The sequence below is a fragment of the Squalius cephalus genome (assembly GCF_949319135.1).
Source record: "Squalius cephalus genome assembly, chromosome: 21".
Classification (NCBI taxonomy): domain Eukaryota; kingdom Metazoa; phylum Chordata; class Actinopteri; order Cypriniformes; family Leuciscidae; genus Squalius; species Squalius cephalus.
Window position 1 is genome coordinate 2059421 of NC_137142.1, and position 27314 is coordinate 2086734.

Genomic DNA, 27314 nt, shown 5'->3' on the forward strand with positions numbered 1-27314 from the left:
GAGTAATATATTCACAGGGGAAAGCTGTGAACTTTAGAGATCAAAAGTTGTCCTCATGATTTAGCCATGTCTAAAGGCTGATTTATACCTGTGCTGTAGCCTCTACGCTGTGACCTACATGGCTGTTTGCATTCATAGTTCTGCACTGGGGTGTCAGCTTCATTCTGCAAGTATACAGCTAAACCACTAGATTTATTATAGATCAGGGAAATAAATATATTATCATAGGTATTACATTATTAGATCACTAAGTTTATTGTCTTTTCTATCCATTTTTATCTCACAATTCTGAGGGAGGAAAATTCAGAATTTCAAGATATTTAGTCGTGGTCAGAATTATTTGCCATCCTTGGTAAATGTGAACAAAGAAGCCTGTGAAAATAAATCTGCATTGTTAATCCTTTTGACTTTTTATTAAAAAAAAAAATCACAACAATCAAACCTTTCATTTAAGTAAAATAATGTAAATGGGTTGGGGAAAATCTCTTTATGAAATAAATGTTTTTCTCTAATACACATTGGCCACAATTAATGGTTACTTATATTCCATACTTTTTTTGCAATATCCTTTTACCAAGGTAAAACTGAGTTTTCTCCAGAGGCCACATTCCCTTAGTCACCCATCACAATGAGTACAACCAAAGAAGCTCAGCTCAGCAAAAGATTGTTGAGCTTCACAAAAAAGTGGCTGTGATAAAATAGCTAAAGGATTGACAATTCCCGTTTTCATTATCAGGGCAATAAAGATGTTACAAATCTGCCTGGAAGAGGATGTGTGTCTATATTGTCTTAATGCATGGCAAGGAGGAGAGTTTGAGTGGCCAAAGACTCTCCAAGGATCACAGCTGGAGAATTGCAGAAAATACATGAGTCTTGGGGTCAGTAGCACCTAAATCACCACATGTTGTTTGGGAGGGAAGAAAAATCATCTGCTCTCATCCGTAGCATCATAGATACAGATACATTCAGATTAATAGATAGCATCAATGATTCTATTAAATACCAACAGATAAATAATGGGCCATGGTTGGATCTTCAATCAGGATAATTATCCAAAACAAATTAAGCTTCTGCCATGTCCACCCTAGTCCCTTGACCTGAACCATATTGAAAACTGAAGAGGACTTGGACTTGGGAATTTGAAGGATCTGGAGAGATTCTGTATTGAGGAATTGTCTCTGATCTCTTGTCAGGTGTTCATCAGGACTCAGAGCTGTTATCCGGGCAAAAGGAGGTTTAACAATGGATTAACAATGCAGATTAATTTTCAAAGGCTTCTTTGTTCATATTTACCAAGGATGCCAATAATTCTGACCAGGACTGTACATAGGGGATGGCATTAGGGTGAGTAAATGATGAGAGAATTTCAAAATTTGGGTGAACTATCCCTGATATATAGACTTGGCTGCAATTCACATGGCTGACTGTCCCAGTGAATTGAGTTTGAGTATTAAATGAAACGTTTTACTGTGTCAGTTTAGTAAGAGCATTTCCTCACATGATGAGCCAGCTCTGGTCTTTGACTGTGTGCGGCCACTTCTCTGCTGAGGTTGATGGTACACTATAGGCTGAGACCCGTTTCTGGTAAACTTGGATGAAGTATCTCAATAAATCTGTACCTAGAAACTGACATACTGATTTCAATGGAAACTTGTTGAGAAACATTCCTCCCTACTTTTTATTCAGGGAATTGAGTAAACATTTAAGCAATCTCTATTTCAGTCCAAAAAAGTTCAACTACAACTAATTCATCAACTGCCTGCAATAAAACTTACTGTTTTTAGCACTGACAAGTTTACCATCCAGTTGTCACAGCCTGACCAATGGTATGATGCTCTATAGAACATGCATAATAATGTTATGTACTATGCATATAATATTATGCTAAATCACTTGGAACTTTCCATGAATATGGTGCACTAGGATGCAATAAACAAGAAAGGGAAAGACCACTCTTCAACTATTTTATATTGAAGCAACAGGAAAATTCTGGCTTCAAGGTGACCCCCTGGCCCAATATAAATGAATCTGACATGAACAAGAAGATATCAAATTTATATTTATTCACTTATCCAAGGTGACTTATAAATAAACCATAATGTATAACAGCAGTTCCCTATCTGTTTGTCACATTAAATGTTCTGTCGATGACTGACAAATGGGGTGTCACTTGGGAGCCCCAATCATCTCTGAGTAGTAGAAAAACGGCCAATGGAATTGGCGAGTGAGATTTGCATGCCGAGCCACTCCCCTGTACATACAGGTATATAAGCTGACCGGCAGCTCACTCATTCAGATTTTTACTTCGGAGCCAAGTGGTTGCGAACAGCGATCACTCTTTCCAGTCACCAAAGCAGCATTCAAGAAAAAGAGTATGCAACAGAGTAGATCTCTCGTGCTGATGAAAGGGCACATTCAGCTGGTTTCGCCATTCACACAAAAGCACAAAAGAGCAGATTTCCCTTAAAACAGCAAGCATGGGCAGCGAACGTCTTTTTAAAGATGCCTATTAGGCTGAGAGCATGCTGAGACAGCATTCGTGGATGATAGACATAATATTCACCCCAGACATAATATTTTGTACCCTATTTGTGGAAAGTGCCAATTAAAAAAAAAAAAATGAAAAGAGGGCAATATTCCCATTCAGAGGTATTGTTCGGAATATGTTTCCAGTTAGAGTTCAATGTCATGGAGTAATGGAGTATATTTGGGTGAATGGCATGCGTGAGCATCAGGGTCATTGGTGTTCTTGTGTGTCTGTCCCCAGAGAAGTGGGTTATGTGCTTCTATGTCTGCAGATGTTACTTTGAAGGCAGAATTTACATGCCCTTTATTCTTCCCTATCTAGACTGTGAGAGGATAAACTGTACCACAAGTAAGTTACACTTTCTCTTCTTTCATAGCTTCCATTTACCATAGAATAATTTTTTAACCTGTGAAATGGGAGATTACAGTGAAAGATTGTTTCGCTTAATGTTTGACTTACTAATGCTTGACATGACAAATTAAGTGACTTGTGTTTAGAACATCTATTATTGTGTCAATTACAGCACTATCTTTAACTTGTTCCCACCAGTGTTATGATCAAAACACAAATAGAATAGATGGAGTTCATCAACATCCCCAAAGCCTCACAGTCGTTTCCTCTTCATGGGTTTAACATTTCATTCTGTAACATTAGTCAGTTTTGATTTATATTCTGTTGAATGTTTGATGATCGTATTCTCTAACGTGCGTCAGCAATAGTTCTATCATTGTTTCTGCTTCTTCTTCGCCTGTGTTTTGATCCAGAGAGTCTGTACTCTTTTAAAAGATACGTAATAGCGCCACCTACCATATAACAGTAAAAACATGGATTGCCCCGTCAATGGCAGGGAAAGAGTTGGGCATGTAGGGTCACTACATGCTTTTATATTAATGGAATATTGTTCACTTGTAATGTTAATAAAGTTTTGCAAAATATGATTATCCTCTCATTCTGACCCTCTCTCAGAAACACTGTTTTGGTGCAGTGTTTTTCAAGACTTGTCGTTAAACAGCCATTATGATTGGCTAATGTCATTGCATCTCTCTCCTTGTCACTTCACTATTCATCTCTGCTGGGTAGGTTATGGAAGTGATAAAGTGTTGTGCTATTGTGGTGCTCTTTTTGCACTATGGAGGAATTTTTGCAGTATTTTTTTTTCTTCTTACACGTCTAAAGATCAAAGAACATTTAATACCTTGTTTCATAACCCCCCCCCCCCCCAAAGAGTGTCCAATTAAAGGCCTATTAAACTGCATGTGGTAACCCTGGGGAAATAGATAGTATAGATGGAGACAGGAACACCAAACAGTGCTGGGTAGTAACTGATTACATGTAATCTGTATTACGTAATCAGATTCCAAAAATGAAGTACTTGTAATTACAATTATTTCACATTTTAAAATACTTGTAATCAGACTACAGTTACTTTTCTATTGATTACATTACATGTTATTCTCACAGTGGCAGTCAATTATTCATATATTATTCGCTATATTTACAATTTTCCTTTCTATAAAAGTCTACTGCTTATATACGTTCAGAAGGTCTTCCAGGTTTGTGGAACTGCACACACACAACAGCCTCTAGTCATTGGCCACAGCGTTTGATCACTGCATTTATAGAAAACATTAAAAGTGAAATGATTTCTTATCATTGCAGCATTGCATATCTAATCAGCTTCTGGCGAACAGATTCATTATTATTTGAATTATCCCTCAGTGAGTAATTTAACCATGATGTATTACTGTTTCTGGAAGGCTTTTGTCTGCCAAACAAATTAAAATGTGCACATTCACATAATTTCATATTTACATGCAATGCAGGGAGTCCCCAACTTTTTTGTAAGCTGAACCTCTTTGCCCTAATATATTTACTTATAAGTATCCTATTTACTTATAAGATAGGTCAATAATAAAATCAAGCCAATAATAAATAATAATAAAAAGTTCACCGTTCTCTGATGTTGGTTAAAAGTCACATGACAAGTAAACAAATATTATTAATCTTTTTTTAATAAATGTTAAATTTTTTAATTATTTATGGATTATATTTATTAGGGGTGGGACAAAATATTGATAGGGCGATATATCGTTGTTCTTCTCTGTGCAATACGAGAATCGATACGCTGTCGCCAAATATCTGTCACAGATCTGCACTACATCTCCCATCACCCTCCTTGTCTCCCACATGCACGTCATTCCCTAATTACACACACCTGCACCTCATCATCACCCTCATCACTACCACTATTTATACATACACTTCACCACAGCTCATTGTCCGGTTTCGTTTGTATGAAGAGGACTACTCACCTTGCCTTATCGACTACTACCTTCTATCTCCAGTGACCCTTCTCCAGTCTTGTTTCCTGCGTCATCTCCAGTGTCTCGTCTCATCTCCATTCTCTCCAGTGTTTCTCCTCCAGTGTCTTCGTGTCTACTGTGATCCCTGTGTTCTACGTCCACATCTTCCATCCAGTCTTCCACCGAACTCCAAAGGTTCTCCGGACCAGGGGAAGAGAATGAGGTTGCTAGCTGAGGATGCATTGGAACGGAGTAAGCCCAGTGGTGGATTGATGCAGGGAGTTCTGGGCATATGGTCTTGGTTCTGGTGGCAGTATGACCGCAGGTATCTCCGATCTCCTGGATCTTGCTCTCAGTCTGGCTGTTGGTCTGTGAATGGTACCCTGAGGATAGACTCACATAGACGCTGAGGAGTTTGAAGAAGGTCTGCCACACCTGGGAGATAAACTGGGGACCTCTGTCCGATACTTCTGGTAGGCCATAATAACGAAAAACTTGTTGGAATAGGAGTTTTGCGGATTCGGGCGCTGTGGGCAGGCCCTTGATGGGGATGAGGTTGCAGGCTTTGGAGAACCAGTCTATGATGCAAATGTGATGGTTGGATAGAGGGAGGTCGGTCATAAAATCAATGCCTAGATGAGACCAGGGGCATCTGGGTATCGGCAGAGTTATCAACATTCCCTCGGGTAGCTTCCTAGGTGTGTTGGTGATGGCACAGTCGGAGCACCCCTTGATGTACCGGGAGATATCCTGGGCCATGTTGGGCCACTAGTAGCGATCTTGTAGGAGCCGAGAGGATTCGCTGGCTGCCTGGGTGTCCAGAGCCCGGAGAGGTGTGTGCTGAGTCCATGAGGGACAGACGGCAGGCGGATGGTACATACAACCGTCCCTCAGGACCTCCCGGCGGAGCAGGTTCATTACGGGTGGCTTGGAGGAGTTGATCGTTGAAGGACCATTGGATCGGACTGACTACCATGGCTGGAGTGAGAACAGGTTCTGGAGGACTGGATTCAGGTTCCGGATGATACAGAAGGGATCAGCCAGCAGCTCACGATTTCCAATATCGTAATTCTTCTTCAATATCGTAAGCTTCTTGGAATAGGAGGCGCATGGAGTCAAGGAGGCTCACCCTGCCACTGGGATAGTTCCGCTCCAAACCCGGTAGTAGAGGCGTCAACTTCGACCACAAATGGGATTTCTGGATTGGGGTGCACCAGGATTGGAGCGGTAACGAAGGCATTCTTCAGTCGTTGGAAGGCTTCAGTGGCCAAGAGGTTCCAGGACAGAGATTTGGGCCGGTTTCTGAGGAGTGAGGTGAGAGGTGAGCTGAGGAGACTGTAATTCTAGATGAATCTTCGATAAAAGTTGGCTAAGCCTAGGAGTTCCTTTATAGTGATATGTTGGGGCCAGTTGTGAATGGTGTCCAACTTCCTCTGGTCCACCTGGATACCTTGTTGGTCGATGATATATCCGAGAAACTGGACGGATGGAGTGTGGAACTTGCACTTCTCCAACTTGAGATAGAGGTGGTGTTTTCTCAGCTTTTTGAGGACCGCTTATATTGGCGATGTTCGGCCAGGTTCCGGGAGTAGATCAGAATGTCGTCGATGTAGACGATAATGAAGCGTTGGAGGTACTCCTGGAAAACCTCACTCATATACCCCTGGAATATGGAGGGGGATTTGGACAGGCATCACATACGGCATCACCTGGTACTTGTACCTGGTACTTCATCCCCCTCACGTATTTGAATGAGTTTAAAACTTGTTCTGAATACTGATAAAACCAAGTATATGTTATTTACCAAATCAAAAAAACTTGAAAATAATTTAGTATCTCTTCAGACCTTTCAAGGTACAGTGATTGAATCAGTAAAAGAGTACAAATATCTAGGCATCATAGTTGATGATGCCCTATCTTTTAGTTCTCATATCACTCAACTGAAGAATAAGTTGAAAATCAAGCTTGGGTTTTATTTCAGGAACAAGTTTTGCTTCTCTTTTAATGTAAAAAAGAAATTAGTCTCTGCTACTTTTCTCCCTGTTCTCGATTATGGTGATGTTGTATATCAATTTGCACCTTATTATCTTCTTTCTTCCTTAGATGCCGTTTATCATGGCGCTCTAAGGTTTATATCAAATTGTAAATCTTCAACTCATCACTGCACCTTGTACCATAGAGTAGGTTGGCCTTCTTTGTCTACCAGAAGAAAAACGCACTGGTACTTAATTATTTACAAAGCCATCTTGGGGTTGTTGCCTTCTTATCTCTGTTGTTTTGTGCAGCAGAAAATTATCAAGAACTATTCTCTTCGTTCGCAAAACTTTTATACTCTTTCTGTTCCTTTTACTCGAACTGAGTTTGGTAAGAAGTCTTTTATGTATGCAGCGCCGTTTGATTGGAATCTCCTCCAATCTAAATTAAAATTAGAAAATCTGCTGACTCTGGACCATTTCAAATCAGTTATCCGGCAAATGGAAGTTGATCTAACATTATGCAATTGCTTTTAAGTGTTTTTTTTGTGTGTGTGTGATCTGTTTGTGTGATGTTTATCTGTGATGGAACTGAATGTATTGCTGCACATTTTGGCCAGGACACTCCTGTGAAAGAGATTTTTAATCTCAGAGAGCTCTTTTCTGGTTAAATAAAGGTTAAATAAAAAAAATAAAAAATAAAAAAATAAAATAAATTTGAGAGCTTCCTGAATGTACTCCTCCATGGCCTTCTGCTCCAGTATGGACAAAGGGTAGACCTTACCTTTCGGTTGAGTGGCCCCAGGCAGCAGGTCGATGGCGCAGTCCCATGGCCGTTGAGGTGGTAGATGGGTCGCCAACCACTTGCTGAACACAACCTGGAATGCCCGGTACTCTGGCGGGACTTCAGTTTTGCTCTCGGTTTCTGGACTCTCAACGGAGGTGGAGTTCACCTGAATATTGTATGAAGATTTTGAGGGGTGTCGACAGGTGAGGCGTGTAGACGGTTTGAGCACAGAATAAAGGCAGTCTTTGAAGCAGGGATCACTCCATTGCAGAATTTCTCCAGAGTTCCAATTGATGGTGGGTTCATGTTGGTTCATCCAGGGGCGTCCCAGGATGAGGTCAGTGGTTGATCCTTCCAGCACCATTAACGTGATCTTCTCCTCATGCATTCAGTCAACGCGGAGCAACTGTGGAGGAGAAATGACAAATGCGACCACGGCCCAGCGGTTTGCCGAGAATTGTATGGATGGCTAGTTCCTGGGAGCAACGTTTCCTCTGGAGGTTGAGTCTTTGGAGAAGTTGATGAGAGATGAAGTTCTCTGCGGACCCGGAGTCGATGAGCGCTTTGAGCTGAAACGAAAAGTTTATGGGTGAGAATTTGGACAAGTGTGCGAGTGAGGGGTGCAATCTGAGGCAGGAACTGGATGGCACTCACCGCTGGGCATGGTGGTCGATTCGGGCAGTTCGTGATGATGTGACCTTCTCCCCCACAATACATAATTAAGTGCTGTAGTAGCCCTTCAGACTGACGGTATCGTCATAAATTAACATCTGGTGGTGCACTTCCGGGTTGTGACCCTGGTGAAAGGCTGTGAACAGGCCCGTCTCATTCCACCCGCTAGATGCCGCTAAAGTGTGGAACTGAAGAGCATATGCATTGATGGAAGCATTACCTTGAGAAAGGTTGAACAGCTGATCGTGAACGGATAATACTGATGCAGTTTGACCGAAGACTTCCTTAAAGTGGATGGTGAGAGGATGGTGACTTGCTGAATGATGGTGGTGAGTTAGCTGGCGATGACTTAAGTGGATTCTCTGTACAGGTGATGAGTGAACACGAAGACAGGAAATCTGGATCAGGATGACGGCTGGAAGACTGGAGACTTGACGAGACGATCACAGGTAAGTAGAATGGTAAGGAGTCTGACGGTAAGCAGTGGTAACTACGACGAGACCAGACAATGAATGGATGGTAAACTGTGAATATTTTGGCTGTGTTGATGAGGGAGTGCAGGTGTAGCGAGTCAGTAATCTGGTTATTATGAACAAGTGGGCGGGACCTGGTGATTGGGTGATGATTGGGGCTGTGACGGTGTGGCTGACTCTATGACAACCACACCTGAAACAGAAAACTTTTAAAATAATATTCCCTTTGTACTTTGGAAACTGTGGGCTTCCAAAGTTACTTTTGCTGAAATACATAATACATGAAACAATTTTGACAGTAAATTGGATTGTATATGTTCAGGGGTGTGAAGTAACGAATTACAAATTCTCAAAGTAGTTTTTATTAAAAATTGTACTTTTTTGAGTACTTTTACTTGAGTACATTTTAAGTGATGTATCTGTACTTTTACTCCGCTATTTTCCTTCCATTTGTGGTCGTTACTCGTTACATGCTTGTTTTAATTTTATTTTTATCCATCAACGTGATTGGATCGAGTGATCGGTCTTGTGACTGTCGTCAAATCAAATTATGCATAGAAAACTTTAACCACTAGCCTTATACTGTTACTCGGAATATGTTGCTACGGGTGTTGTGCAGTGACACACAGATCTGTTCGGTGAAGCGGTCATAGCTATTGACCGATCAGCATTAAGGAAAGGAACTATCTATTTTATGAATAGAAATGTTACAAATGGGTTTTTTATTTTAGCTCCAAGCCAAAACACTTGCTGTATTTTTGGCACCAGTGAATCAGTTACCATTTTCACCCCTCAGTTTAATAAACAGAGCAGTCTGCTCCTTGCTCCCTCAAACAAAACAAATTGTTTAGAGCAAGTTTTGCCTCACACCACCTAACAAATACAGCTGAGCAAGTGCAATGACCTAATTCCAATGTTTTCCTTCCATGTAGCACAAATCGGATATGACCCACAAACGTTTAAGCAGGAAAAAAAAAACAAATGGATCCCAATATTCTCAGATGGGTTTCAGGCCTCATTTATGTCTGAAAATAAATCTGATATAAATCGGATATGTGCATTTGTGTCTGCCATGTAAGCGGACAGATCATATATTCCCCAGTCAATGCGAGTCGTACGTCATTGAAAAAGTGACGGTGGCAAATGACATCAACTCAGGTGGACACCAACCGCGATCACATGACTCTTTTCAATGGTGCAATGGAGGACCAAGGCTCAACCCCTCGCTTTTCTGGGTCAGTGCATCTACCATGGGTTGTTTCGCCAAGTGTATAGTGAACATGCAGATATCGGATATGGCAGTGTAAATGCGGCCTTAGCTTGTATCACCTGTTTTTATGTGTTCTGTTTCTGTTTTCTTTGTTCCCCATGTTCCCACTCATTTGATAACATAGTTTATGATTGCATTCATCACCTGTTTCTAGTTGAGTTGCGCATTATCTTGTGACTTTAAGCCCTGAGTTTAGTTCAGTCTTTTGTTCAGTATTGAATTTGTAATGTGTACAAAGCTGTTGCGTTTGTTTTCTCACCGTGTTTGTCTGCTGCCTGTGTTTTTTCATTTATTATAATTTTTGTCAATAAAGGAAAAAAGCTGCATCAAGATCCTCCTCTCCTCTCCTGTTTACTGTAAATGACTTTTGGCTTTAATATTTGCTTACCGTTTTATAAAAGCAATAAGCTACTCCAGGTGTGCTGTTTGTTAATACAGTCTCACACTTTATTGCTTACATATCCCAGAAAGTTGTGCAAGGTGACTTAATTTGTGGATTTATTTCTTCATCATCATTACTGATGAAGATTTCAGGGATGTATGACTTGTGTGGTAAGCACTGTTTTAAATGTTTAATATTTTGGGGGCATTTTTACTAAGGTGATATCATTATTACTAAATGTCAGTGTTGTCCACCGGTGTTGTTTTGAGCTTCTGTTCTTTTTCCATTGCTTTATAAGTGTGTGTTTGACTGTGATCTGGGCTGTCCCACAGGCAAGGGACCCGAGACCATGTTTGCTGGTCAGAATCTGAATGATAATGAATGGCACACAGTGCGAGTGATCCGGAGAGGGAAGAGTCTGAAGCTGTCTGTGGATGATTTGCCCACTGTGGAAGGTATCCTATTCTGTTTCCTCCTGTTCTTTTGCTTTATACTGTACAATGGGAGTTACACATTCTGACTATTTAGTTTACCTGTGCAAGTTCATTTGTGCATTTTATGCAGTTGTAATATTATGTTTTTGTTGCGTATATATCTGATTTATCTCATATGCGTTTGGTTGGAGTTATTTAAACAGCCACCAGTTCAGAGAGCAATGCCTGACATTATGATTGGATTATCTAAAAAAACAGAAAAAAACCCCAAAAAAACCCAGTTATTTTAGATGATTTTCTTTTTTTTTTTTTTTTTAACATTGGCAGTACATTACTAATAATCTAGCAGTGTTATTCTTTCCTTGTCATATTTTCTTGAACAGTTTAATTAACATTGGTTAATTGTCTAATTGTGGATGGAGTGAGGCTTTGAAATCAAGTCCATTTGGACTTAATCTTCAGAATTTTCTTTCTGGAAAACACCTATTAAAATATCTACTAAAAGGCTTTTCACACTGTGATTAACACCGAGTTATCGTTTCACACTACGGGTTTCACTTTATTTTGATGCTCCGTTTAACACATTCAGTTGACTATAAGTAACGTTGCACCTACATGTCTACTAGCTCTCATTAGAGTGTTAGTAGAGTATTAGTAGATAATGGTAGGGTTAGGTTTAGAATAAGTTACTTATAGACTATCACAATAAAGAGCTAGCAGATATTAAGCAGACGGTCAACTAATACTCTAAAGAGAGTTAGTTGACATGTAGTTGCAAAGTTACTTATAGTCAACAGTGTTAAAAAGGACCATCAAAATAAATTGTTACCCACACTTATAATTTAGAAGTGGGATTGACATTGGAGCAGGATTAGAGCGGATTTTACTCCGTTAACCCACGTTACGGTACCAAACTGAACAGTGTACAGTGTGAAAAGAAGCACTGTTAGAATGTTACGACTAGATGCTTAGCAGTCCACAGTCATTCGCGTGCCACGTAAATGGTGACAGAAAACGCAACAATTGGAGTGAAGATGAGACTCTCATTCTTACCTTTATTGTCCAAAAAGTCTGTTCAGGATAAACTTGATAGTACAGTTGGCAATTTATCATTTGAGGAAATGCAGTGCTGAAGCGTTTATATAAACATTTCACAAGCGGCGTTCGTCCAATCAGTGACACTGACACCGCATATATGCAAATAAGGACTTTAACCCTGGGTTTAGGAATGTACAGTTTGAAACTGCAGCGTATGAACACCCAGGATTAATTGTTAACCCCCAGGTAAATTATGAGCAATGTGAAACATGAAGCAAGATAACCCAGGGTTTACAGTGATTAAGGGTTAACTATTTCAAGTGTGAAAAGCCCTACAATAGGCATTATTGCGGTCCACAAAAGTGATCAATGTCACGTCCATATATTGTATGATACTGTAAGTTGATAAACTAATCATTATGATAGGCCTAGTTGGAGTTTGTTTGCCTTTTTATGATCCACATGAAATAAACCTTTAATTTTTCTCAACACTCTGCCATGAAACAGGAGAGATACCAGGTGACCACACACAGCTGGAGTTTCATAACATAGAGACGGGGATCATTACAGAGAAACGCTACCAACCCGTCATCCCCTCCAACTTCATTGGGCATCTCCAGAGTCTGACATTTAATGGCAAGCCATACATCGACCTCTGCAAGAACGGAGACATCGAATACTGTGAAGTCAACGCCGTGATCGGATTTAAGAACATCATTGCAGATCCAGTGACCTTCAAGTCCTGCTCAAGCTATGTGACTCTGAGCACACTGCAGGCGTACTATTCCATGCACCTGTTCTTCCAGTTCAAGACCACCTCATCAGACGGACTCATCATGTTTAATAGTGGAGATGGAAATGATTTCATAGCTGTAGAGCTGGTGAAGGGGTACGTTATGGAGAGACAGACATGAGCATTACAGTTACAGTAGATGCTCTTAGTGCTGTACATGGTTTAAGTGAATATGTGCATTAATAATTAATTTATTAATTCAATCATTCATTCAACATCTTCATTCCCTTCCAAAATATATTATAATCCTTGAAAAAAAAAAAAAAAGAGAGATATTTCTAGGTATGGGAATGTATCAATGTGCACAGGTTAGTGTGGAATTTTCCTATTATTATTTTTTTTAATTATATTAGACCTATTTATATTTAGATCTTTAAAATCATCCATATTATTGACAGTCGAGGTGCTATCCGAATTGAAAATATTCATCCCTAACCAGTGATGTTATTTCTCAGAGGTTTGCCCTTCAATAGGTCAGGAAACATTGAGATAGAGATATTGAGCTGACAGTGTATACAAAAATATGATAACACTTAAAGTGTCACGTATGAGTGGCTGTTATCAATGCACAACAATGAATAAACAGAAACCGTCTTTATTTAACAAACTAACATGCAGGAGAGTGCTAGAGAAGTCAGAATCAGGAGGAGCCAAGCTGGGACCCAGACCACAGCCAGGATGATGGCCCATAGTGGAGTCGATGGAGGGAGGAGCCGTGAGCCAAGAGCTGATGGGACCGAGCAACGCTGAAGGCTCAGGCAGCAGCGATGAGCATCCGAGGTGGAGTCAGGGTGCCAGAGGACTGAGGCGAAGCCGATGGGATTTTGAGTAATTAGGTGGAGCCGGGGGGAAGGCAGAGTCTGACTAAGCCAAATGGGTGGAGTGTCGAAGTGCAGCTGAAGACCCGGAAGTCCTTGGCGTAGGTAGAACAACGTCTGACCAAGGTGGAGCCGGAAGGCTGATGATCCTAGGTGGAGCAGAGGGAGGGGTGAGTCAAGGTGGAGCCGACTGGTCACTGAGCAGAGGTGGAATGATGGGCTCTGCGGCTGGAGGCGGAAACAGGGGATCCTTGTGCTGATGTGGAGCTGGAGACTGGAAAGCCCGAGGCAGATCTGTGGAGCAGAGTGGAACAAACAGAGGAGGAGCCGAGGGACTGAAGGCAAACAGCAGAGTCGGGGCCGAGGAACTGGCAGTCATTGGAAGGGAAGGTGGGAGAGGGAGGTTGGGTGGGATCTCTGTGCGGGACCAGCGGAGACGCAGGAGACTTGGAGCTGGGCAGGAACAGCGGGGATGGGAGACACAGGGAAACACCCCCCTCTAATTTCTCGTAATAATTCCCAGAGGCCATATGCAGCTCACCCTCAGAATCAGGAGTGTGGGCGGGGCTCCATTCTATGATCTCGTACTCCAATACACTCCCACCTGGTCAGAGTTTTCCTTTGGGTCGGGCTCCAGGGCGGTGGTTGTCTCAGTCCTCTTTACTGGCTTGTGCATCACAGCAGGCTCTGGTCTCAGTCTGTGGTGGCTCTGGCGTTAGCTCCGTGTAGTGTGTGGGCAGTGGCTGGCTGGGCTCTGGGTCCGGAGTGGGGCAGATGGAGATCTGTTATTCACCAGCACCCACTGCACAAATGTGACGAAATCCCCCTGTGGACCACTCGCTCTGTGAGGCACACCTGAGGTGAACGTTCCACAGTCCGCATAGTGGGTTAGCCATGCCAAATCTAAAAAGTCCCTTGTGTGGTCCTCGAGTGAATGGACCTTTTGTTCGAGGCAGAGCGACTAAACAGCAGTTAAGTCCAAGTGTTCGGGGGGTAAAGAAAAAAAACAGCTAAAATAGTCTATTCTTGGTGCGATATTCTGTCATGTATGAGTGGCTGTAATGAACGCACGATGATGAATAAGCATGTAGGAAAGCACTGGAGAAGTCACAGAAACACAAACACATAACCATAAATGATATCGGAAAACTGAACAATTGAAACTGGGGATTTAAATACAAGGGTGAGTAATCAACGTAAAACAGAACGTGTGTGAATTAAATGAACAACTATGGAGACTAACTAGGAACACAGGCAAACAGAAACAGGGAGAACCAAACTAAAACACACAGAAAACTAAACAAAACAATCACATTTGCAGATTCCTTGTTGCATCCGAAATTGGTTGATTGTAATGCATATGCATTATACTTTCTAAAGGTGTAATAATTATTACTTATTACCAAAACACAATCACTCATGAGACCATATAATGACTTATAAGGTGTATTACAAATGTAAAAGCTTAGCTCAAATAATTTAAACCTGAAAGAATTTGACTAAAAATATTTAAGTTCTTATTGAGATGTCTGACTTTTCATTTGCAGACAACTTGAGGGATTATTTAGATTACTTCTGTTACTCTCGACTCGAGCAAACATGTCAGTTTAGAGTCTTAGGGCCCTATCTTGCACCCAGCGCAATTGACTTTGTACAATGACGCATGTATCATTCCTATTTTGCACCCGCGCAAAGCGCGTTTTTTCCTCCACAGAAGCACGTCGCTAAACTAGGGAATGAACTTGCGCTCCCCAGGGCGGTTCAGCGCAAAAAAGGAGGCGTGTCCCGGCGCAAACGTTCCTTCATGCTATTTTGCAGGTTTAGAAAACAATTGCGCCACTAACCAGGAAAAAATAGTTTAAAGTCAGTGGCGCGTTGCGCATGTTATTCAAATGCTATTTTAAGGGCGCATGCTTGGCCATAATCAATGTAGCGTGTGCACAACGCGCATACACTTTGATTCTCTCATCTACACAGAAGCAGCAGTTTTCATTTTTGCAAATCATACATTATTACGATAGATAGATAGATAGATAGATAGATAGATAGATAGATAGATAGATAGATAGATAGATTTTATTTATTATAAAAGCATACATCTAGCTTACACATTTACCCAAATGATCATACGCCTTTTTAACCGAAGTTAATTTGGGTGGGTTTCTCCATCCCCAACGTCCCTGACGAGAACGCCGGTCTCCTCGGCTGTGAACCGCTCCTGGCGCGCGCCTGGCAAATCCGCCGTTATAATAGGAATCCGCTTTAGAACAAGCGCGCCAGCTCTTAAAGGGAATGTGAGATGACGCTCTGATTGGTTTATTTCACGTTACGCCCAAACCACACCTATGAATAATGAAGCTACTTCAGACCAACCCATTTTAGATTTGCGCCTGGCGCAAGAGTCATTTATCCCGCCGGGAAAATAGCAACAGCGCCCGAGACCCGCCCACAAAGTTACTTGCGCATTGCGCTTTGACACTTGCGTTTCAGATCGTTAAAATAGGGCCCTTTATCTCAAGAGTAAAACTTTTCTTCAGCAAAATGTAATTACATCTCTATCTAAGAAAAACAATCGAGATATTACAGAAATCTTGTTTGTGATTTTTCTTTTCCATATTGTTAAACTGTATTCAGCTTGCACCTGATAACGGATCTTAAATCTTTGTTTAGCTACCTGCATTACGTCTCAGATCTGGGCAACGGTGCTCATCTCATCAAAGGAAACTCAAACAAACCTCTCAATGACAACCAGTGGCACAATGTCATCATCTCCAGAGACACGAATAACCTGCACACTGTCAAGATCGACACCCAGATCACCACCCAGACCACTGTGGGGGCCAAAAACCTCGACTTAAAAGGTAGATTTCACATTAGTGTTATTGTAACTTGTCAATTCATACAGCCGCTGTGACAAAGGGTTTTATCGATTAAAAAATATAAATAATAAAATTTTATACAATAATAAATGCATAATATATTATGTTCCTGTGTGAACTGATTTCATTTTAAAGTTTAGAGGATGAGAGGGATGTTAACAATATATGATATTTAACTAGATCATTATGAACATTATGCCCTCTCTTTTTTGGCTCTCTGCAGGTGATCTTTATATTGGTGGTGTTCCCGAGACGATGTACAAAGATTTACCCAAGTTAGTTCACGCAAAGCAAGGATTTCAAGGCTGTTTGGCATCTGTGGATCTGAACGGCCGTTTGCCAGACCTGATGTCAGAAGCGCTGGCCTGTGTTGGACAGATTGAGAGAGGATGTGAAGGTGACAACATCTTTTTTCTTTCTGTGTAATATGCGGAATAATGCAATAATTATTGATGCTACAAGATCTGATCACCCTCTCAGGGGTTTATTTTGCAACCATGGCCTGCTGACTCTAGATAAGTGAGTTGACATGTAGGTACATTATTACTTGAATGTCCACAGGGGACCTTCAAAATGTAACCCTTAGGTATGGTGGCCCAGTAGTTCACAACACAACGCAATTCAAAAAGCAAACATAAGTTCACAACATAACAGAAACAAGCCACAGCATCACAAAATCAACAACACAACGGAAATGCTCCCGACTAGGGAGCTCTGTAAAGTTATTTTTCCTTGCCACTGTTCTATAAAGTTGTCAGTCTTACAATAATATCAATACCACAAGTTTTAACAGTATGTAACCATTGTATATCGACATGAAATATTAATTCAAAATCACATACGTGCATTATAGCTGCATATTTATACCTGAGAATGCTCTGTCGCGCTTCCACGGTGCAGAATGCCTAAGGGAATGTCAGCCAGTTAAAATGTATAATTTGTATTAATTAAAGTGACTTTTAATATTTCAGACATGTTCAAATTCCAAATCTTTTAGTTGGTTCCTATTGTTAAGACTGACTTACTACAGGTGACATTTTGCCAATACCTCCCTTCATGTATGTACAGTAACACCCCCCCCCCCCCATTTCTTACTGTTAATATCTGTATATCTGTAAAAAAAAAAAAAAAAAAGATTAAAAAAAGCCTATAGACTAAACAAGTAATACTCATGTGCATGACGTAACGGTTTTCACAGATTCGCATTTCTGTGGTTTACACAGAGAAAAGGGTGTTAGTTTTCAAAAACGTGCATTTCAAAAGTTTTTGTTTTCAGGCCACCAAAACGCTGTTGTCCTGTAAATGAATGGCCAAAACGCATAAAAAGTGTTCGGTGTTGTGTAAACAGCCCATGGTTTACTCAGTTTACCTCAGTAAGCATTCTACACTCTCACTATTATTGCTGTTGTCAGAAGATTGGTTGTATCTGTTATGCTGTAGATGTTCATTGTGTCTCATGCAAATGCAGAAGTTTTCAGTGTCTGCCGGAAACACTCCTAAATGAATAGAATGATTTCTGCTGAGTTTGCTGCATGAAATCTACTTTACATACACAGTGTTATTCCATAACAACATTCATATTTCATTCTGTTTTCATTACATTCCTATTTTACATAAATGACACATTGACCTTTTTCTTGGCTGCTGCTTTGTCCTTGTTGGACAGTCCTTGTACTGTATCTGGGTGTTTCACAATTCATTATTGATGAATTCTCATTTCCTTTCCTTGCGTCCTTGCTACTCTCTCTTAAGATTCAAGGGCAACATGTAAGGAAAGGAAAGGTGGAGGAAGAAGTTGCGCACAAGGGAGCCGTATGCCTGTATGTTGTTAAATATGAATTAAGATATTCATGTGAGATTTCATTAGGGTATTGAGAAGCACTCCATGCATAAGGGCACAAGTGTGTTTTTTATTGGTCCATCTGGAATCAAGGAACCAGGAGCGTTTTTGAGTATGAAATACTTCGACTTATGCCATTTTTAAAGGTCAACTTAAGACATATTTTTTTTAAACTTGCATTTTCCTGTTGATGTGTTTCCTGTTGCTTTTAACAATTGTTTTTTATGTGTACAGCGCTTTGAGAAGCTGCTTTTAAAGGCGCTTTATAAAATAAAGGTTATTATTATTATTATTAATAATAAATAATAACTGGGTTTGCCAAATTTTACCAGATTTTTACCTGGTTTGCCAAAAGTTAGTACCATCATATCTTCATAGTTTTGCTTGAGACAGATGCACCCTTAAATGACTGGATGGGAACTTTCTGCCCCAAACATCCTCTCTGCCAAAGGCTGCAATTCCAGTATTCCAGGATTGCATGTTAGATGTGACCAAAACCTGGGAAAAACCATTCACAGATCCCAATTACGGGATTCAATGCGTTTTTGGTGATGGATGAGGCAAATCAGACAAATCAGATAGCTATCCGATCAGTCACATGAAGTGACCAGGTGTAAACAGGCTCTGAGTATAAATGGGAGGCTGGGCTATAGTAAGTTGGAGGCGTGGCCCTAGCCATCAGCCAATCAGAGCTTCAAGAGCACTTATTAAAGTCCCCCTGTGGTGAAAATCCAGCTTTTAATGTTGTTTATGTGTCTATGTGGTGTTTTTAATGTGCTTTAAGACAAACCATGTGTAAGTTCATAAGTCGACAGCATTGCTGAGTATTTCCTCCTTAAAACTGCAGTGAACCAAAGACAGTCTCAAAAACACGCTTTGAAATCGCTGGTGTTTCTGACGTCACAAACTACCTTGTAACCAATCAGATCAACGTGTGATCGTCAACCAGTGGATCTCTGAGCTGAGTGAGTGAGTGGAGGCGGGGCTCATTTGCATATTCATAGAACCGTGCATACTAAATGAGGCAAGGGTGTCGAGTTACATTCAAGATATTTTAAGCCATGAGGACATTTTTTTCAAGGATAAAAACATTTAAATATGTAATTTTGGTGATCAAATATGAAATTATTGACTACAGGGGGACTTTAAAGGACGTATCTCTCAAATAGTGGTCTGTGTCCCGAACGATATACTTTTCAGAACATTTTGTGCTGCTAACACCCTAAAAATGCACTGAAGACTTGTACTCCACTGAAAACTACTCTTAAAATGTGTGGTTCATGAACCCTTTGAACTACAGGTGTGATTAGCGAGTAGTTAGGATAACATATTTCTTTACACTTTTTCTCTGTGTGAGACATACAATTCTTCCCGATGAATATTGTCTCTTATCATTTATCTCTATGCTGTGCATATTTACTCACTTACTTAATATTTATTAAGTATTTATATTTATTTATTTACTTAAATCAGTATGCTCCTTCAACATTCCTGTACCACATCTTTTTGGTAAAGATGTACATGTAACATGTTTTTCTCTTTGTATTATATTCCTTTTATTAAACAAAAACAAGGGCTGTCAAAAGATTAAAAATAGTCTGTTTTTTTTTTTTATTACAATTTTTGTCACACATTATATTAGGTGTCTTTAATAGGGATGCATGGTATATCAGCCACCATATCGGTATCGGCTGATATACAGTATGTTAATTTTTAATGTTATCATTATCGGTCCAATAAGAAGATTTGTCCAATATCTTTAAGCCAATAAATAATTCATTTTTTTCATTTCATTTTTCATTTATTTCGGTTTGGTCATTTACAGATCATTCAAACAAATCATTCGAAACATAAAACACAATAGATGACCAGGTGCAGGCAGAAGCTAAAGCTTATTGTGCCTGCCCTTAACTTTAGAATCATAAATGCAGCACATTAATGACAACATCTGTTCATAAATTTAACACATTAGTGGACCATTGTCCACACCAGAAGCAAGCCTATTTAATTAATTTTCATTCTGTTGAATATTTTTCCATTGTTATTCTCTTGTAAATATTTTTAAACTGAAAAAGAGACGTGGCTTGTTTTAACTCATTACAGCAACTATTCCATAATTTGAATTAATGATGAATTAATAATGAATTAATAATGAATTATTAATAATGGATTATTTCCTTTAGCTAAAACACTTCAGATGTGCACTGTTTGCCATGACGGTGCCAAAAGCTTTTTTTTTTTTGGTACAGAAAGTTGTCCATAGGAGTGTAAAATCTATTTTAAAACTTACACTGGTATGCTACTATGCTACTGAACTTGGGACATGTCTTTTAATGGTGAGACTTTTGTTTTGTAATCAACAAAAATTTGGATGTAGATTTATCAGCCAATATATCGTTATCGGCTTTCAAATATAAAGACTTATAGGTTATTGATATCGGCTAAAATTTTTATATCTTTGCATCCCTAGTCTTTAACTGCTATGTACTTACATGAAATGATAATACTTGTTAAGTACAACTTACTTATTGTGTTGCTGTTGTATTGGAAGACACTTGTGCTGATATTGAGGAGGATACGGATATGGTTAGGACAGGTTTGGTTGGTTTATGGGTGGTATGGGTGTATTTATAGACGTAATTACAGAAATGAATTAGCACATGCAGGTGTTTTTAAATGTAAGTACAATGTAAAAACACAATAAGTGCAGCATATCAAATGATTAATTTACATGTTAGTACACTCAGTTAAAGACACTCAGTATAAAGTGGGACCAAGTTTGGTTTTATTGTACAGTAGTTAATGCGTTAATAACAAAGCATCATGTAATAATTTTAAAAGTATAACTGTCAGGGATATCTGGACCCATTTGTTATTAGTTTCACTTTCATGGACTTTTATTTTGTATTCATCAGTCACATGTGTTTCTTTGTCTTTGTTTCCCGCCACTCATCTGTTGCCATGGATACCATTAATCTCAGCGGCTCATCATTCAGTTCATCACCACTGTGTATTTCAGTTCCTCCTTGTTCACGCTTCAGTTGTCAGTTGTTTTTTTTGTGTTAGTGCGCGCTGTTTCGCCTGCTGCCTTCTAGTTTAATAAAACCTTGTTTATGTTTTGTAATCCTGTCATCCGTCTTCATCTTCTTCATCTTGTGACAATTACATGATTAATGTAAAAAAAGTGTGTTTTTCGGTGCCTGATCTCTGATGGTGTTCCTGTAGGGCCCAGCACGACCTGTCAGGAGGATTCCTGTGGTAACCAGGGTGTTTGTCTCCAGCAGTGGGAGGGCTTCACCTGCGACTGCAGCATGACCACTTACGGAGGACCTTTGTGTAATGATGGTAAGTGAGAATGTTTTGCATCATATTTTAAAAAGTACAACAGATGCCTGCTCGATATGTGGTGTTGTAACACTGAAATCATATCCAGGGTAATAATGATGAGGGAACCACACCCATATATTTGTGTAGTTGACTGCGGACTATCATATGGACGCTTTGACATGTTCAGTGTAGACAGCCGCAAGCTGGTGTGACGTGTCATGTCAAATATAGCGGCTGCTGTAGACAAAGTGTTCTGTGCTGCAAATCACCATTTGGTTTTCACTGCTGGACACTCTAGCAAGAGCAAAGTTACTACAGTAATTCAGTGTGGTATGACAAATTAATTTGATGGAATCAATGATTGAACAGATATTACAAATAGCGTTGCTTTAAATTAATTTGAGATAAAAAAAAATCTGCTTGCACAGTTGTAAAAAAGTATCATAATTATGTTTATAATAGTTTGTCATGTCATCCATTTACAATTTAAGAATTCATTTGTAGAGATTCTTTTGAAAGTATTCCACATGGAACATTTCACAGTACAAAAACATAAAACACAGTCAAATCACAAAACAAAACTCAACCAAATGAGCTGTTTCTGAAATAAAAAAATAAACAAACTTATTTCTGCTATATTTCAGACACACTATTAACTAGAATACCAAATATTGTTTGTAAGTGATTGTTTAGAGTTTAGAGTATTTTCTATTTCTATTTTCTATTTTCTAAAAATGGTTTTATTAAACTCACTGTACTTCAGGACAGATGGATTATCTGCTGGTCTCAATGTGATAAAGCACTGCTGTATTGTCTGTCACCACTTGAGGGCACTCACATGAAGCACAAACAACACTTACTGAATCACACCATCTCGAAAAACTGACAGCATGTCTTTCTGCAGCCCTCATGTTAGAGTTGCACAAAGGGTTTATATACTCTCTGGGGCTTGAAAGTCAGTTTTGAGCTGAGGAAATTCATTTAATGGTCTTAAATGTTGATTTCAGCTTGTAGCCCGAAATGAAAACATGAAATGAGCATCAACTGTGTGGAAATGCAGCTAATCAGCGGCAGATCTAGATCACTTTCAGTAGTTATGAACTGTACTGAAGGATGTGTGTTCAGAAAAGAGAGAATTATGTTCGTCATATTTCTTCTCATTCAGGAAGGGAATCTTCATTCTTCATAAGAACTTTTCACATTAGAAATAGTTAACCTGGGTGTTTCTAAAACCCAGGGTAAAAATAATCCTAGGTTATCCTTGCTTCATGTTTGCTTCGTGTATCCAATGCTTCACATTGCTCATAATTTCCCTTACCCGAGGTTATAAGCAGTGTTTAAAATGAAGATAAACCGGGGCTAAGCACAATGTGAAAAGCCTTGTAAAGTCCCTCACACTAACTGGGCCCTATCTTGCACCCAGCGCAATTGACTTTGTACACCGACGCATGTATCATTCCTATTTTGCACCCGCTCAAAGCGCGCTTTTCCCTCCACAGACGCACGTCGCTAAACTAAGGAATGAACTTGCACTCCCTGGGCGGTTCAGCGCAAAAGAGGAGGCGTGTTCCGGCGCAAACAATCCCTGGTGCTATTTTGCTGTTCCATAAAACAATTGCGCCACTGGCCAGAAAAAACCTAGTCTAAAGTCAGTGGCGCGTTGCGCGTTGTTCATTATGCTATTTTAAGGGCGCATGCTTGGCCATAAACAATGTAGCGTGTGCACAACGCGCATACACTTTGATTCTCTCATCTACACAGAAGCAGTGGTTTTCATTTTTGCAAATCATACATTATTACGATAGATAGATAGATAGATAGATAGATAGATAGATAGATAGAGTTTATTATAAAAGCATACATCTAGCTTACACATTTACCCAAATTATCATATGCATGTTTAACCGAAGTTAATTTGGGTGTGTTTCTCCATCCCCAATGTCCCTGACGAGAACGTCGGTCTCCTCGGCTGTGAACTGCTCCTGGCAAACCTGCCGTTATAATAGCAATCCGCCATGGAACAAGCGCGCCTGCTCTTAAAGGGAATGTGAGATGATGCTTTATTTCACGTTACGCCCAAACCACACCTATGATTAATGAAGCGACTTCAGACCAACCCCTTTTAGATTTGCGCCTGGCGCAAGAGTCATTTATCCCGCCGGGAAAATAGCAACAGCGCCCGAGACCCGCCCACAAAGTTACTTGCGCTTTGCGCTTGATACTTGCGTTTCAGATCGTTAAAATAGGGCCCATTATGTTTACATGCAACCAAACAATCAGTTTATAAGATTGATGGCTCAATCGGACTGAAACGCCTACTAGTAAACACCTCAATCAGTCCGATTGAGCTTGATTGGAATAAAATTTAGATCTGATTGAAGTATCTTGATTGAATCTTAGAGGGATAACTCACACAAAAATGAAAATTCTGTCATTATTTACTCACCCTCACGTCGTTCTAAGCCTGTAAGACTTTCGTTCATCTACGTTTGAGCTTCCGCAAGAACCAATGAGGTTCATTCTTGTGTTACGCAGCACGTTTGAGCTTCAGCAAGAACCAATGAGGTTCATTCTCGTGTTACGCAGCACGTTTGAGCTTCAGCAGAACCAATTTGCTTCAATCCCGTGTTACGCAGCACGTTTGAGCTTCAGCAAGAACCAATGAGGATCATTCTCATGTTACGCAGCACGTTTGAGCTTCAGCAAGAACCAATGAGGATCATTCTCGTGTTACGCAGCACGTTTGAGCTTCAGCAAGAACCAATGAGGTTCATTCCCGTGTTATGCAGCACATTTGAGCTTCAGCAAGAACCAATGAGGTTCATTCTCGTGTTACGCAGCACGTTTGAGCTTCAGCAGAACCAATTTGCTTCAATCCCGTGTTACGCAGCACGTTTGAGCTTCTGCTAGAACCAATGAGGTTCATTCCCGTGTTACGCAGCACGTTTGAGCTTCTGCAAGAACCAATGAGGTTCATTCTCGTGTTACACAGCACGTTTGAGCTTCAGCAGAACCAATGAGGTTCATTCTCGTGTTACGCAGCACGTTTGAGCTTCTGCAAGAACCAATGAGGTTCATTCTCGTGTTACACAGCACGTTTGAGCTTCAGCAAGAACCAATGAGGTTCATTCTCGTGTTACGCAGCACGTTTGAGCTTCTGCAGGAACCAATGAGGTTCATTCTCGTGTTACTCAGCACATTTGAGCTTCAGCAAGAACCAATGAGGTTCATTCTCGTGTTACTCAGCACATTTGAGCTTCAGCAAGAACCAATGAGGTTCATTCTCGTGTTACGCAGCACGTTTGAGCTTCTGCAGGAACCAATGAGGTTCATTCCCGTGTTACGCAGCACGTTTGAGCTTCTGCAGGAACCAATGAGGTTCATTCTCGTGTTACTCAGCACATTTGAGCTTCAGCAAGAACCAATGAGGTTCATTCTCGTGTTACGCAGCACGTTTGAGCTTCTGCAGGAACCAATGAGGTTCATTCTCGTGTTACTCAGCACATTTGAGCTTCAGCAAGAACCAATGAGGTTCATTCTCGTGTTACTCAGCACATTTGAGCTTCAGCAAGAACCAATGAGGTTCATTCTCGTGTTACGCAGCACGTTTGAGCTTCTGCAGGAACCAATGAGGTTCATTCCCGTGTTACGCAGCACGTTTGAGCTTCTGCAAGAACCAATGAGGTTCATTCCCGTGTTACGCAGCACGTTTGAGCTTCTGCAAGAACCAATGAGGTTCATTCTCGTGTTACGCAGCACGTTTGAGCTTCTGCAAGAACCAATGAGGTTCATTCTAGTGTTACGCAGCACGTTTGAGCTTCAGCAAGAACCAATGAGGATCATTCTCGTGTTACGCAGCACGTTTGAGCTTCAGCAGAACCAATGAGGTTCATTCTCGTGTTACGCAGCACGTTTGAGCTTCAGCTAGAACCAATGAGGTTCATTTTCGTGTTACGCAGCACGTTTGAGCTTCTGCAAGAACCAATGAGGTTCATTCTCGTGTTACGCAGCACGTTTGAGCTTCTGCAAGAACCAATGAGGTTCATTCTCGTGTTACGCAGCACGTTTGAGCTTCAGCAGAACCAATTTGCTTCAATCCCGTGTTACGCAGCACGTTTGAGCTTCTGCTAGAACCAATGAGGTTCATTCTCGTGTTACGCAGCACGTTTGAGCTTCAGCTAGAACCAATGAGGTTCATTTTCGTGTTACGCAGCACGTTTGAGCTTCAGCAAGAACCAATGAGGTTCATTCTTGTGTTACGCAGCACGTTTGAGCTTCAGCAGAACCAATTTGCTTCAATCCCGTGTTACGCAGCACGTTTGAGCTTCAGCTAGAACCAATGAGGTTCAATCCCGTGTTACGCAGCACGTTTGAGCTTCAGCAAGAACCAATGAGGTTCATTCTCGTGTTACGCAGCACGTTTGAGCTTCAGCAAGAACCAATGAGGTTCATTCTCGTGTTACGCAGCACGTTTGAGCTTCAGCTAGAACCAATGAGGTTCATTCCCGTGTTACGCAGCACGTTTGAGCTTCAGCTAGAACCAATGAGGTTCAATCCCGTGTTACGCAGCACGTTTGAGCTTCAGCAAGAACCAATGAGGTTCATTCTCGTGTTACGCAGCACGTTTGAGCTTCAGCAAGAACCAATGAGGTTCATTCTCGTGTTACGCAGCACGTTTGAGCTTCAGCAGAACCAATTTGCTTCAATCCCGTGTTACGCAGCACGTTTGAGCTTCAGCTAGAACCAATGAGGTTCAATCCCGTGTTACGCAGCACGTTTGAGCTTCAGCAAGAACCAATGAGGTTCATTCTCGTGTTACGCAGCACGTTTGAGCTTCAGCTAGAACCAATGAGGTTCATTCTTGTGTTACGCAGCACGTTTGAGCTTCAGCAGAACCAATTTGCTTCAATCCCGTGTTACGCAGCACGTTTGAGCTTCAGCAAGAACCAATGAGGTTCAATCCCGTGTTACGCTGCACGTTTGAGCTTCAGCAAGAACCAATGAGGTTCAATCCCGTGTTACGCAGCACGTTTGAGCTTCAGCAAGAACCAATGAGGTTCATTCTCGTGTTACGCAGCACGTTTGAGCTTCAGCAGAACCAATTTGCTTCAATCCCGTGTTACGCAGCACGTTTGAGCTTCAGCAAGAACCAATGAGGTTCAATCCCGTGTTACGCAGCACGTTTGAGCTTCAGCAAGAACCAATGAGGTTCATTCTCGTGTTACGCAGCACATTTGAGCTTCAGCAAGAACCAATGAGGTTCATTCTCGTGTTACGCAGCACGTTTGAGCTTCAGCAGAACCAATTTGCTTCAATCCCGTGTTACGCAGCACGTTTGAGCTTCAGCTAGAACCAATGAGGTTCAATCCCGTGTTACGCAGCACGTTTGAGCTTCAGCAAGAACCAATGAGGTTCATTCTCGTGTTACGCAGCACGTTTGAGCTTCAGCTAGAACCAATGAGGTTCATTCTTGTGTTACGCAGCACGTTTGAGCTTCAGCAGAACCAATTTGCTTCAATCCCGTGTTACGCAGCACGTTTGAGCTTCAGCAAGAACCAATGAGGTTCAATCCCGTGTTACGCAGCACGTTTGAGCTTCAGCAAGAACCAATGAGGTTCAATCCCGTGTTACGCAGCACGTTTGAGCTTCAGCAAGAACCAATGAGGTTCATTCTCGTGTTACGCAGCACGTTTGAGCTTCAGCAAGAACCAATGAGGTTCATTCTTGTGTTACGCAGCACGTTTGAGCTTCAGCAAGAACCAATGAGGTTCATTCCCGTGTTACGCAGCACGTTGGAG

At 40.8% G+C, this 27314-nt stretch overlaps 1 protein-coding gene across 11 annotated transcripts in view; it reads left to right on the forward strand.

The window, feature by feature from the left end:
- nrxn1b (neurexin 1b) overlaps positions 1-27314 on the forward strand; it is a gene marked incomplete at its 3' end in the record, with an annotated part of 139744 nt that overhangs the window by 70682 nt on the left and 41748 nt on the right. For 8 of the 11 annotated variants that reach the window (XM_079855489.1, XM_079855492.1, XM_079855495.1 and 5 more), the window contains 6 exons: positions 2849-2875; positions 10720-10842; positions 12367-12748; positions 16141-16331; positions 16573-16746; positions 21415-21534. In XM_079855489.1, the coding sequence (XP_079711615.1) occupies positions 2849-2875; positions 10720-10842; positions 12367-12748; positions 16141-16331; positions 16573-16746; positions 21415-21534 (1017 nt within the window). The remainder of the gene's footprint in view (positions 1-2848; positions 2876-10719; positions 10843-12366; positions 12749-16140; positions 16332-16572; positions 16747-21414; positions 21535-27314) is intronic. The other 3 variants (XM_079855494.1, XM_079855498.1, XM_079855491.1) reach the window with 1 other exon arrangement.